This window comes from Belonocnema kinseyi, chromosome 8 (genome assembly GCF_010883055.1).
Source record: "Belonocnema kinseyi isolate 2016_QV_RU_SX_M_011 chromosome 8, B_treatae_v1, whole genome shotgun sequence".
Taxonomy (NCBI): Eukaryota; Metazoa; Arthropoda; class Insecta; order Hymenoptera; family Cynipidae; genus Belonocnema; species Belonocnema kinseyi.
Window position 1 is genome coordinate 36,938,914 of NC_046664.1, and position 15,238 is coordinate 36,954,151.

At 26.3% G+C, this 15,238-nt stretch overlaps 1 protein-coding gene across 1 annotated transcript in view; it reads right to left on the reverse strand.

The window, feature by feature from the left end:
* Window positions 1-15,238, reverse strand: part of LOC117178439 (mediator of RNA polymerase II transcription subunit 24-like) — a 36,662-nt gene that overhangs the window by 2,256 nt on the left and 19,168 nt on the right. Inside the window, 3 exon segments of the mRNA XM_033369865.1 lie at window positions 7,473-7,763; window positions 7,861-7,968; window positions 11,767-12,588. Of these exon segments, the coding sequence (XP_033225756.1) occupies window positions 7,473-7,763; window positions 7,861-7,968; window positions 11,767-12,588 (1,221 nt within the window).

The following is a 15,238-nucleotide window of genomic DNA, read 5'->3' on the forward strand; positions in this document are numbered from 1 at the left end:
AGCGGCCATCCTGATTTTTACAAAAATATTCTAGAGTGAAATAAACATCTACTTCTTAAAATTACAGAGTTGCTAGCGATCAGGTAATTCCCGACAGTCAGGGAATTTCAGGGAAAGCGTTATATAGAGTGAGAGAATTTTCAAAAAACTGAAGTTGAAGTTAATTTTAATATTACGGTTAAAAATCGTAATTATTTGGTTGAGGATTCAAACTATTTTGTTACAAATTCATCTTTTTTGGTAGAATTAAACTAATTTTGGTATAAAAGTAAAACATTTTTTAGTTGAAATATCAAACATAAAGTTTTTCGTTGAAAATTCAACTACTTAGTTGACAGTGAAACTACTTTGTTAAAAAATCATTTATATTGTTGACTCATCATTTTCATTGACAAACTTTCTTTTTATTGAAAATTTAGTAATTTCGTTCAAAATTATGTTTTCTAGCTAAAAATCAAATTGTTTTAACTGAAAAATTAACTCGTACATGTTTGGTTCCAAATTTGTCTTCTTAAGTTGAAAATTAAAATATTTGGTTTCAAATTCCTGTATTTGATTTAAAATTTTAATTTTTGGGAGAATATTACAGGTTCTTAGAGATTATCTCCTCTTTTTGGTTCAAATATCTGGTTTAAAATTAGTTTTTCCTTATTTAGAATTAATTTTTTTTACTAAAAATGTAAACGTTCCATTTTTTGTCGAAAATATATCTTTTTCATAGAATTTTAATCCTCTTGGTTGAAAATAACACTATTTCGTTGAAAATGGACTACACTAATTGAAAATAAGGTTTTTTTCTGAAAATTTAATTATTTTATTTTTAGTTGAAAATTTATCTGTTTTATGTGAAAAATTACTTTAATCATTCTATGGGGGGGGGGAGGGCTTAGCTTTTTTGATGGACATATAACCTTTTTCGTTAAAAAATGTTTTGTTTTGTAGAAAATTTAACTATTCTATTTTTTGTTAAGAATACATTTTTTTGTAGAAAATTCATGTTTTTGGTTGCAAATTCCACTATTTGGTCAAAAATTCATATTTCTGATTGAAAATTCATGACTAATTAAACATTAATTTCTTTGGCTGAAAATTCGTTTCTCTTTTGTTGAAAATTACTTTTCTTAACTGAAGTTTTTATTACAGTTTTGATTAAAAATTTAGATTTCCAGTTGAAAATTTATTTATTTTGCTGAAAACTCGTTTTCTGTTGTTAAAATTTTACTTATCTAACTATAAATTGAACAATTCTAGTTTTGGTATGTAAATTTATTTATTTTTATTCAAAATTGATATATTTTCTGAAAACTTTACCTTTTTTGGTAGAAAATTTTTTTTTTGGGGTTGAAAATTTCATGTTTTAACTGAAAATTTAATTCTTCTATTGTTGGTTCAAAATTTATCTTCTTAAAGTGAACATTGAAATATTTAGTTTAGAATTCCTGTATTCTATTGAAAATTTGAACTTAATGGACGAATATTTAATCTCCTTGTTGATTAATTCTTCTTTTTGGTTGAAAATTCCTTGAAAAATTATTCATAATTAAATAATTAATAATGATTTAATTTATTATAAATTAATAATTACTGATAATGTAATTAATTATCAATTTATTAATTTAATTAATTTTTTTAACATTTTTTAAAATCATCGAAAAAATTATATTCAATTAAAATTAAATTTTATTGTTAGTTATTGTGTAAAGTATGCATTTATGATCTTAGTTTCTTAAAAAATAGGTCCATTCTCTCCAAGTTGCGTCGCTTAAGATTCGATTGATTTTGATTTAAAATTTTTGGAAATGTGACACTGCCTTGACGAGGTCATGGAATATTGATTTGTTTCTTCACTTTTGATACGCTTCTCCAAAATGGTCGAGGCATCGTGTGATTGCCTTTAGATCCTTTCACATATTCAGCAGTAAGATTAGTAATTTTTAAATTTAACAAATATAAATTTTAAAAAACTAAATTCAGAATAAATCGAAAATTAAATTCTTTACGCCCAACATTCAAATTTAACTACGCGATTCTTGGAAATTTCAATAAAAAGCAGGAATCTAAAAACCAATTTTATACAACACGTTTCTTTTTTAAATCGCAATCAAAAACGATTTACAAAAAAATATACGATCAATACGCTGTTCATTAAAACCCCTTTCTAAAGCAATAAAAGTAAATATCAACGTTGGTAGATTTAAAAAAAAATGTTTTTTGATTTTGATTTACAAAGTCTAAAATTATATTTTCTTTTCAGAATTCATCTCCTTTGTTACAAAATTTTACTATTTGGCTCAAAAGTATATATTTTCTTCGAAAATTCAACTACCAGATTGAAAAATGAAGTACATTTTTAAAAATTCATTTACTGGTTGAAGGTTGAACTATTTTGCCGAAAATTATATTTTTTTTGTTATAAATTTTTCAAAATAAAATTTAACGATTAGTAATAGAAAATTCATCTGTATGGTTCAAAATTTAACTATCAAATTTTTCATTGAGAATTCATCTTTTTGGTTCGAAATTCAAGTACTTGATTCAAAGATGAACCACTTTGTTAAAAAATCATTTTATTGGTTTAAGATGTAATTATTTTATTGAAAACTGCTTTTTTTTCATGAAAATTAATTTTTAACTGCTAATTTAACTATTCCATTTTAGTTAAAAATCTATCATTCTTGGTTGAAAATTCAACTTTTTTTATTGAAAGTTCGTGTTTTTATTATAAAATTAATATTTTTTATTAAAAATTCAATTTCTAAGTTAAAAGTTAAACTTCTTTTCAAAAATTAATCTTATTAGTTGCAGATTCGTCTCGATGGTCTTTTTTAATCGAATGTTCATCTTGATTATTCATCTTTCTTAGTTGAAAATTCAACTGTCCTTTAAAAAATTCTTCTTTGTGACTCGAAGATTCAACTACTTGATTAAAAATGCAACTGTTTCTGGTTTATTTATTTTTGTTAAAAAATTCAAGTATTTGTTAGAAAAGTCATATTTTTTATTAGAAGACTCGTCTTCCTTGCTTCAAAATTAAACTGGCTGGTAAAATATTCATCTTTTCAAATTAAAAATTTAAGATTAAGTTTGTGTGCAAGTTGTAATTTTGAATAAACTTGTACTTTTTCAACTGAAAAAAGGTGACAAAAGATAAGAAACCCCAAAATTGGAGAAAAAGGTGACAAATTCCTAAAATAGGTGACAAAAATTCCTGTATTTTATTGAAAATTTGAATTTATGGAAGTATATTTAAGATTCTTGGTGACTGATTCCACTTTTTGGTTGAAAAATCCTTAAAAAATTTTAATATTTGGTTGAAAAATCATATACTTTGTTTAAAATTCGTCTATTTTAATAGAAAATTGATCTTTTTGGTTAAAAATGAATTTTTCTTCCATAGAATTAACTTTTTTAACTGAAAATGTAACTATTCCATGTTTTGTCTAAAATGTATCTCTTTTGATAGAAATTGAAACTTCTTGGTTGAAAATTATACAGTTTTGTTAAAAATTTAATTTGCTTTTACTAAAAATAAAGTTTTTTACTGGAAATTTAATTATTCATCTTTTTGTCGAAAAGTACTCTCATTAGTTGAAACTTCATCTTTTTGGTTAAAAATTAATTTCGTTGGTTACAAATTTAACTATTTTGTGGAGAATTCGTTTCGTTATTTTGTTGAAAATTCATTTTACCAACTGAAAATTTAACTATTTTATTATTTGTAGGAAGTCTACTTTTTAGTTGAAAATTCATATATTTGGTTGCAAATACATTTTTTTAGTTAAAGATTCATCATTTTAGTTAAAAATGAACTTTAACTATTCGATTTTTAGTTAAAAATTTACCTATCCTGATAGAAATGTAATCGTTTTCGTCAGAAAATGATTTGTTTTGTAGAAAATTTAACTATTCTATTTTTTGTTAAGAATTTATTTCTTTGGTTGAAAAAAAAATTTGGTTAAAAATTTTTCTTTTTTTTATAGAAAATTCATCTTTTGGGTTGAAGATTCCACTATTTTGTCAAAAAGTCATATTTTTGGTTGAAACTTCGTCACTGTGATTAAAAATTCATTTCTTTAACTGAAAATACGTTTCTTTTTAGTTGAAAATTAATCTTTTTAACTGAAGATGTAACCATTCTGTTTTTTTTTTCAAAATTTATAGTTTTAGATGAAAATTTATATATTTTATTGAGACTGTATCTTTTTTGGTAGAAAATTCATCCTTTGGGTTTAATAATGAATTATTTTGCTGAGAATTTTTTGTTAGAAATTGAAAAAATTCGAAATTGAAAAAAAAAGAATTAAAGAAATTGTTTTTAGTTGGAAAATAATTTTTTTAACTGAAGATGTTAACATTTTATTTTTGCTTGAAACTTATATTTTTAGTTAAAAATTAATTAATTTGACTGAAAAATCGTTTGTTTTTGTTTGTTTAAAATTTATTTTTTTAACTGCAAATTGAACTATTCTAGTTTTTCTTTGTAAATTTATCTTTTTTAATGCGCCTTTTGGGTTTTAAATTGAATTATTTTGCTGCAATTTGCTTGTTTGTTCGGAAATTGTTTTCACTGAAAATTTAACTCTTCCATTTTTGATTGAAAAATCTTTTTTTTGTATGAAAAAAAAACTATTTTGTTGAAAATTGTGTTTTTTTTTGTTTGGTTCAACATTTATTTTTCTGACAAAATCCAATTAACTATTTGGTTAAAAAATCATATTTTTGCTTGAATATTCATAATTTTAATTAGAAATTCATTATTCGTTTAAACACTAATTTACTTTTTTTTAGCTTGAAAACACAACTAAAAAGTGTCTAAAGAAGAATTTAGAAATTGGGATATTGTAGCAATCCTGAATAAGGTATTTTTTATACGAATAATATATTTTCCATTACTGTGACTTATTTTATCAATTAAATAATTATTAATCATAAAATAGAAAATACGACTTTTTAAATCCTAATTCAAAATGCTCGTAAATTCTCATTAAATTTTCAAAGCAAATAAAAGTCGAGCTCAGTTTAGAAAACAAAAAAACTACCTATTTAAGCACAAATTAAGAATGTTAAACTTACCAATTCTGGGTTCAATCCTTCTAGAACGACTCGCGTCCGATCTTTTCCACATTGCACCATAAATCGCAGAAACTGTAAAATAAAATGCGTTTGTTGCGACACTTCGCCGTTTCTTCCAGCCAGATAAGTGAAATTTGTTGGTTAAAAATCAATCTGTTTTAGTTGAAAATTCAACAATTTGTTTGAAAATTTAACTATTTTATTAAAAAATTTATGTATTTCACATTAATTTTTTAAATTGATAATTTACCTTATTCCATTATTGGTTGAAAATGGCCCGTTTAAATTTAAAATTCATCAATTTATATGAAAAATGAAAATATATGCATTTCGTTGTAAATTCGTCTTTTTCTTACAAAACTGATATTCTTGATTGAAAATCCAATTATTTGGTTGAAAGTTGAACCACTTTGTGAAAAATTCATTTTTTAATTTAAAGATTCATCTCTTTGGTTAAAAATATAACTGTTTTGTTAAAAATTCATTTTTTCTTGGTAAAAATTAATTTTTTCAACTACAAACTTACATTTTCGGTTGAAAATTGATCGTGTTTACGTAAACAGACAACTATTTTATTAAATATGAACTTTTTTGTTAAAAATCCAATTTTTTATTGGAAAATTCATCTTTCTGGGTTAAAAATTCGATTATATTCGTAAAAAAATTCAATTTTTTGGTAGATAATTCATATTTTCGGACAGAGAATTAATCTGTTTTCTAAGGAATTTGCCTCTTTAATTTTGAAACTCATTTCTTTTGGTTGAAATTTTTTTGTTAAAAATCAATCTGTTTTAGTTGAAAATTCAGCAATTTAGTTTAAAATTGAACTATTTTGTTAAAAATTTGGTTTGTTTCAAATGAATTTTTTCAACTGAAAATTTACCTATTACATTATTGGTTGAAAATTTCTCGTTTTAATTTAAAATGCAACAATTTTGATGAAAAATGAAAATACATGCATTTTGTTATAAGAATTTGGTACAAATTGAAAATCCAAAAATTTGATTGAAAGTTGAACTATTCTATTAAAAATTCATTTTTAAATTTAAAGATACATCTCTGGTTGAAAATTGAAGTATTTTGTTAGAAATTCATTTTTTTGTTTGTTGAAAATAAATTTTTTTAACCTTACATTTAAATATCCCAATTTTTTGTTGAAAATTTCAAAGTTTTGTAGAAAATTTATCTTTTTCACTTGAAAATTAAACTGATTTGTTGAAAATTAAGTTTTTAGTAGAGAACTCTTATTTCCGGTGTAAAATTCCACTGTTTTCTGGCGAATTTGCCTTTTTTGTTTTCAAATTTATCACTTTTGGTTAAAATATCTACTATATATTATATTTTTCGTTGAAAATTAATTTTTTTAAATTAAAAATTAAAATACTTGGATAAGAGATAAACTTATTTGCTAAAATTTTTGTTGAGTTTAAATATTTTAGGTGACAATTCATCTATTATTTTGAAAATGCAACTATTTTGTTTAAAATTATATTATTTTATAGAAAATTGAACTAATTTATTGAATATTTGTCTTTCTATACAAAAAAACCTCGTACTGTCGGATTGATAATTCTACTGCCTTTTAAAAATTAATCTTTTTGGCTTGAAGATGAAACTGTTTTTGGTTGAAGTGTAATTTTTTATGTTTGAAAATTCGAACATTTGGTTAAAAAATCATATTTTTATGTTGAAAATTAATCCCTTTTGCTTTAAAGTTCAACTATTTGAGTGTGAATGCAATTGCTGAGTTAATAATTATTTTTTTGTTTATTCAAAATGTAAACATTAGGTAAAAAATCCATCTTTGTAGGTCGAAAATTCATTTATGTGATTACAAATTCAACTATTTTGGGAAAAATTTAATCATTTTGTTGTAAATTCAATAACTTATTAAAAATTTATCTTTATGCTCGAAAAATCAATTACTTTGTTGAAAATTCGCATTCTTAGATTGAAAAGCCGTCTATTTTGGATTGAAAATTAATTTCTTATTTGGAATAAAAATTGAAAAATTTTTATATGAAAGTGTTCAGTTGAATATTCAGCAGTCTTCTAAAAAAAATCATGTTTGTATATTGAAAATTTAACTATTAGATTAAAAATTAATTTACGTTATTTTAAAGTTAAACTATTTCAGCTTAAAAACTCAACTCTTTTGTTGAAAATTCGTCACCTTTGGTAGAAAATTAATTTTTTGTGATTGAGAATTCAACTTTTTTTTTGCTGAAAATGAAATAAATTTCGAGATTAAATCTTAAGCATTTCATATTGAATTCAATATGGTGCCTATACAATAATTTTTCCTCTTCTAAGAATATTTTGGGCTGTAAAGCAAAAGTGCGACGAAGTTTTTGAACGACCCCTTACTGAATGTAAACTTTAAAGAATTTTCTACTTACTGCAACACATTGTACAAATATTGCGGTACAAGATTATTCAAAAGATCCAATGTACAGTTTTCTATATCAAAATGAAAGATGGAGAAAGTCAGATCAATGGCTCGATCCAATCCTTCCTGATATTTGTACTTTAGTGTTGCTTTCGCCAAATTAGAAACAAACCAGAGGGAACCGCCGGTATTTAATAAGGCATGAAGACCTTATGCTGCTTGAATATTTATCCAACCTCGGTGGTGAATCATCTGCCATATCGATTCCAACTGTTCCAACATCGGTTGACGAGATATAAGGCTAAATATTTTAATTAGATATAAGTATAATTACAGTTGTTAAAAAAAATTAATGTCTAGATCTGATTTCAATACTTTGTGATTATTATCATTATTACCTGTGAAAGACGGCAAGCACTTTCTTGAATTGAGTTGGTGGACGAACGTCATATTGCATCTTCCGTATAATTTGAAACATTAAGGCAGACCTGAAACCGCAAAACTTCCTGTAATTTGAAAATATTTTGAACGTATATGTATAACTTCAAAAAATTATTAAAAATACTTTTACATATTTTGTTCAGTTGATACAGAACTTTAAATAAGTTAATCTTCAAAATTGCAAGTGGTGGTTTAATACTTTCAACTGAGGTTTACACAGTACAACTAGGTATATTTCTTAGCACTAAATAGAATAGGAACATATTATAAAATTTTCATAATTAATAATGTTTCATTTTTTATTGTTATTTTATTCGAAAATTGAGCCTTTCGTATCGAATAAGGGCAGGTAAAATTATTTTACTGGGAGTAAGAAGAGCCCTACAAGTTTTGAAATACTTGTGCGAATTTTAATTTTGTAAGGCTATATTCACGTGTCAAATACCTTTTTTAGTTTTCTATTTAAAGCCAAAAAAACTGACTGGCGTAAGCAAAAATTGTTTAATCAATTTTTTAATTTCTCTTCCTCTATCAGCCGAAAGGCATTTCGAAGCGCATTCCTTAAAAATTGTATTAACAAAATTCCAAAAACTGACTGACATAGCACGAGCTAAAGTGAAAAACCAATGAAAATCGATTTTTCCAGAAAAAAGTCCGTTTTTTGCCCTTAAATAGAAAAATAATAAGGATACAACTTTTTGCCGGGAGAAAAAAAATGCGCAATTAAATTTTACATCTACATTGCCTTCAAAAATTATACTTAAAAAATGTTTTTGAAAGCCTCCAGGAGTCTTCCGAATCCCAGCGAAATAATTTTATATGCCCTTATTCAATGCGACAGGTCAATCAATCTCTTTTGGAAAAAATTTCATCTTTATTGGCTCAAAATTCAACTGGTGGAAAATTAAACTTCTTTGTTTGAATTCAATTTTTTTGTTAGTTAATGTATCAACTACTCCATTTTTCGTAGAGAATTCGGCCTTTATGTTTGAAAATTGAAAAATGTATTTAAAAGTTGAAGCGCTATCATTAAAATTATTTTTTTTGCTTGAAAATTCATCTTTATAAATTTAAAATGCAACAAGTTAAAAATTAAACTTGTTTGTTTGATGATTCAACTACTTTGTTGAAACTTTATATTTTTTGAATGAATTCAACTCTTATTGATTTAAAATAAAAATCTTTTTATTTGATTTATCAAATATTTGATTTTTCGTTCAGAATTCATGTTTTTTGCCTAAAAATTACAACATTTTGTTAAAAGTTCAATTGCTTTTTTTTAAATTAATTTTTTTTGTTCAAAATTTGTAATTTTAGTTGAAATTCATCTCTTGGTTCAAAATGCAACTAGTTGAAAGTTAATCTTTTTTGTTCGAAGATTCAACTACTTTGTTGAATATTGGTGATTTGAATTTTTAGTTTTTAATGAATTAAACTCTTTTTTAATTTAAAATCAAAACATTTTTAATTTAAATATCAAAGCTATAACCTTTTTTGTTTAAGAATTCATCTTTTTGGTAGAAAATTAAAAAATTGGGTTAAAAGTTAAACTCCTTCTTTAAAAATTAATTTTTTGGTTGGAAATTCGCAATTTTAGTTGAAGTCACCTCTTTTAATTCAAAATACAAGTAGTTAAAAATTAAACTTTTCTTTTCGATGATTCACCTACTTTGTTGAATAATGGCGATTTGTATTTTTAGTTTTGGATGAATTAAACTCTTTTTTTAAATAAAAAAAAAAAATTTAGTTTAAATATCAAAGCTATAACCTATTTCGTTGAGAATTCATTTTTGTCGATTAAAAAAAAAATGATTAAAAGCTAAACTTCTTTCTTAAAAATTAATTTTGTTGGTCGAAAATTAATCTTTTTTGTTCGAGGATTGAACTATTTTGTTAAGAATGGCAATTTTTTAAAATTAATTCAACTCTAAATGTTTTTATTTGATATATGAACTGTTAAATTTCTGGTTTAGAATTCATCTTGCTTGATAGAAAATTCGTAATTTCAGCTGAAAATTCATCTCTATTAATTCAAGATGCAACAAGTTGAAAATTAATCATTTTTGTTCGAGGATTAAACTATTTTGTAGAAAAATTATTTTTCTGTAATTATTTCAACTTTTTTTACATTCTCATCATTTATCTCCACGTTTCGAGACCCCTTGAATCCGAAAATCAGGTTTTCACGATTGCGTCTGCCTGTCTGTCCGTCCGTAAACACGATAACTCTCGAAAAAATGAACTAATCAAATTCATCTTTGGCACACTTTATATAGGTCCTAAAAGAAAGGACGAGTTCGTGAACCAGCCATTTTTGATAAAAATTCAAAAAGTGAGCGCATTTTGAAAATTTTTGAGACCACTTTTTTCTGAATTTGAAAATTTTATGTACGGATATTTATAGTATTAAAAAGAACAAACAATTTATCTTTATGACTTTTTTCGATAAAAAAAAAGTTCTCAGAGTTATAGAGTTTTCAAAATTTTTTTAATCAACCGAAAATCAAAATTTGAAGCCGAATAACGCATGATATGAAAAAAAGTCAAGAGAAGAAAAACATTTATTTTGAAAGCCCCACAAGATTATCATAACCAATTTTTGGATTTTCTTCAAAAATTGAAAATTCAAATTTTGATTGCACAAAAAATAATGGAAAATAAAAAATTCCATTTTGTGGACAAACTATGTAGGATACAAAAAAAGATGAATTAACAAAAATGGTTATCCCAAAAAAGATCTACAATTTCGTTAAAAATCACTTCTTGATAGGACGTGTACTTTTTGTTTTATTTGTGAAAAATAGTGTTGGAAAAAAATAAAATAAAAAAAAAAGTGTGGAAAAACGACGAAAGTTGCGAGAAAAAAATCCAACAAAACCTGTTTACAAATGTCTGTCGGAAATCGAGCGCGCAGCGCGAGCGTCACGATGAGAATGTGTACCTCAAAGCCTACAGAGCTTTGAGAAACTTAATCCTTGACTATACTTAATTAAGTAGACAATTCAGAATATGAAGACGCATATACTTAGATACTACCATTTAAAAAAGGTCTTTTTGATAAGGTTTTTTTCAAGCATTCCAAATGCAAAGAATAAACATCCAAGCGCGAAGCGCGAGGTAACCTAATATCAAACGCGAAGCGCGAGATTCAACCGTCGCACGCCCTAGGCGCGTTCAAACTTGCGAGCGAAGCGAGCTGCGCGCGTAGCGTGCGATGAGAATGTGCCCGCGAAACGGGCACATTTTTTTATTTAAAATAAACATTTTTTTGGTTGAAAATGATAAAATTATGTTAAAAGTTGAACTGCTTTCTTAAAATTTAATTTTTTTGGCTGAAAATTCATAATTATAGTTGAAAATTCATCTCTATTAATTTGAAATGCAACTGGTTGAAAATTGATATTTTTTCATGATTCCAGCTCTTTTTTATTTAAAATAAAAATAGTTTATAGTTGAACTATCAAAGCTGTAATATGTTTCGTTGAGAATTCATATTTTTTGACTGACAATTAAACAACTTGGTTAACAATTGAATTGCTTTCTTGAAAATTAATAACATTTATAACATTTTTCGTTCAAAACTCATCTTTTCTTGGTTAAAAATTCAATTATTTGGTTGAAAATTAACATTTCTTTTTTGAAATTGTGATATAGCATCTGAAATTTTGAACATAACATAATATACAATTAAAAGTGCAAATATGGAAATCTCACAAAATAAGCAATCTTATAAACTCTTCTCATGTTTTATAACCACATATTTACAAACAATTTTCCAGCTATTATTATGATATCAAAGTGATGCATGGTTCCTCCTTAAAGATTCGAAAGAAACGAAACTCTTAAAAGCGAATGAACTTTACCTTTCCTTAAATGAGGATTCCTGTGTCTCTTCGGCTATGCCAGGTGTCAGAAACTGCTGAACCATATTCATGGGCTTGAGAAGTGCATCCTGATGAGTGATGCTCATATGTACACACAGCCAAGTCGCAGCACACACAGGTAAACAGCAAACGCCATTTCTCAATCTGTCGAGGGCTCTCTTGACATCTCCAGCACTCAAACCACCACTCTCCCATCCGAAAAGAAATTCCTTCACAACTCCCATTGCCGCCAGACACTTTTTGTCCCAATTGACAGTGATCGTCATAAAATCAGCTTCTCCAGAACTAATTTGCTGCAGAAGAACATCGACCACTGCAGGGTCGATCGTTTGAAGGAGCTTGTGTGGAGATTTCGGATTTCCACGCTCAGGCATGCACTCTCGCGAACCCACTGTTCAACAAAAGGAATCTCCACCTTCTTCTAAAACCTCAGATCCATATGTCTGAACAATGGAGCAGAGCATCAAGAAAGTCATGTCGAATAGCATTGCACGCGAGGATGGACTTCCCGGGACCGGTTCATTCACTTGATTGCTGTACTCGTTGAATTTTATCATTTCCGAGACGAATGCTTTCAGTTTGTCCTCCACAGATGCGACGGCCATTATCAGGTCGAAAGTTTTCCCGATGTGGATTTGATTTAGCATGTTCAAGAGGGCTTCGCTTCTTATCGAACAGTCTGCATTGAGAGATCTCAGAAAACCACTTAGTGTATGCTCGGCGCGCAATATCACTTTGGGAATTGCAGTAGTTGCAGCGACTGAAGGTTCGAGTTTATGCAAAGCTACCGTCAGTCCTTCCCTATAAAATAATACAAAACAATGGTCTTAAATAAAGATTTGCCTCAGAGATAAATAGTCGAAGGGCTAATTAATCACCCTAATTAATCCCTAATGTCCCCCTTGCTACATCTCCCCCTCCTTTCAAAAAAATATTATAAGAAAATAATGTTAAAATATCGAAAGAATTGATGCAAAAAAAAGATAAAACCACAAACGATTTGCAGAATTTCTAAAGAATTCGAAGATTTGAATGGATTTGATCAAGTTTTATATAATTCCTATACAATTAATCGGGTTTTAACAGATTTACAAAATAATTTCACGGATTTCAAAGAATTTCTTTAGATTTGGAAACATTTTAAGGGATTTTAGAGGATTTCAAATATTTTCAAACTACTTTGAAGCACTTGAAAAAAGCTATTTTTGTGAATTTGTTCTGAGATTATTAATAATGATATCTATGTATGATTTTTAGACTTAATAAACACACTCTTGAAATACATTTTTTAAAACTTTTATTTATTTTATGCGCTTTTTATACATAAAAACGCCAGTCAAAGTCAACTCCTCAAAAAGTAGGTAGGTACGCGCTGTTTTAAAAAAACTCGAGAATGGGTGGTCCGAAACAAAAAAAATTAAACAGTTTTAGATTCAGTATGACTTCAGCAACCGGCTGAACTAGGATTTATGATATTTATAAAAAATAACAAAATGACGACGAAAAAACAAACAAAAAATTTAAAAAGTGGGATTGCTTTCACAGTTTTTTGCGAAAAAAAATATTTAAAATTAAATTTTTTGTATAATCCTAGTTCAGCCGGTTGCTGCAGTCATAATGAATATATAACTGTTTGATTTTATTGTTTCGGACAGCCTATTTTTAAGATTTTTACAACAGCACGGACCTACCTACTTTTTAAAGAGTGGACTTTGACTGACGTTTTTATGTATGTAAATTGCATAAATAAAATGAAATTTAAAAAAATGTATTTCAAGAGTGTGTTTTAAACCTAAAAAACCTTACATCAATATCATTATGAATAATCTAAAAAAAATTCACAAAAATAGTCTTTTTTTAGCATCTCAAAGTAGAATACTGCCTTAAAATATTTCAAGGGATTTAAATGCATTTTTGAAGTGTTTCAGAGACTTGAAGCGATTTTTAGAGAATTTTGGTAAATTAATTAAATGAAACTTCAAAGAGATTCATAGCGATTCCAAACGTATCTAGAGATTTGAACATTTTTTGTTTAGAGAAGTTAAATTTAATTTATATTTTCAAGAGAATTCAAGGGATTGTTACTTACATTTAAATATTCAAGAGATTTCAAATGATCTCTGCTTAAGTTAATGGATTTTTACAATTTCTTCAAGAAATTTTTCAAGGGGTTTCAAGGGATTCCAAGATATTAAAACAATTTCACAGAATTTTCTAGTGTTTTCAAAGATTTCAAGACAACTTTGGAAAATACATTGCAAGGATTTTCAAGGAATTTCAAAAATTAATAGGAATTAAACTTTTTTTTAGAGAACTTAAATGAATACCAATGAATATTAGGATATAAATAATGGATATTAAATTATTATATTAATGAATATTAATTTAATTTATATTCAAGGAATTTCAAATTATTTCTACTTATTTTAATGGATTTTTACGATTTCCAAAGACTTCCAGGGGTTTTAACGAATTTTTAGAGAGCTTTAGTGAGCAAATGAATAAATTTTATTGCGTGGGATTACGTGGTTTAATTTATATTTTTAAGGGATTTCATGGGACCCGAAAGAATTTTAAGAGATTGAAAAAATCCCAGAAGATTGCAAAGAATGTTTGAGGGTTTCCAAATATTTCAAGGGATTTCAAGAGAATGATTGAGAATAAATTAAATTTTGAAGGAATTCTAAGTGTTTCCAAGTATTTTCAAGAGACTTAAATGTACTTCAAGAAACTTCACAAGATTTAAAGGATTTTATTGAATCTCCAAAGATTTCATGGGATTTCAAATATTTCTAAGGATTTAACCTTTTCTTGCTGAGAGATCTTTAATTTTAATACGTTTAATTTAATTAATGTTCAAATAATTTAAAATGATTCGTGCTTATTTTACAAATTTTAATTGGTATGCAATACTCGTTTATTTATATTGCAAATAATAGATCACAAAAGAAACTTATAATGCATTATTTTTCAATGTAGGTAGAGCAATAATTGAAGATAAAATATAATTGAGAACAATTATTCCGTTTATTTCAACGGTCAGAACTTCAGGTACCATGATTTTAAAGATTTGAAGTTATTAAAAAAGATTGCAAAGAATTTCAATAGATTAAAAAATTGTAAAGGGATCAACTAACAAATTTTTGGGCTCCTTTAAAATACCCAAAAATATTTCAAATCCTTTAAAACCTCTTGACAATTTCTTATAATTATTAAAAATACTCTAAAATATTTAGTCTCTTAAAATTTTTGAAGCTCTAGTAAATTCCTGAGAATTTTTGAAAATAAGAAAAACATTTCAAATCCATTTGAATTCTTTTGAAATCCTTGGAATAGGGAATGAATAACGCTCTGATTACACAGGCCAACAATTCTCAGAACCAGAGACCAGACCTACTATACCCGAAGGTTTTTGCTGCGCTGAATCCGAATCTGACCTCAGAAAAATTCC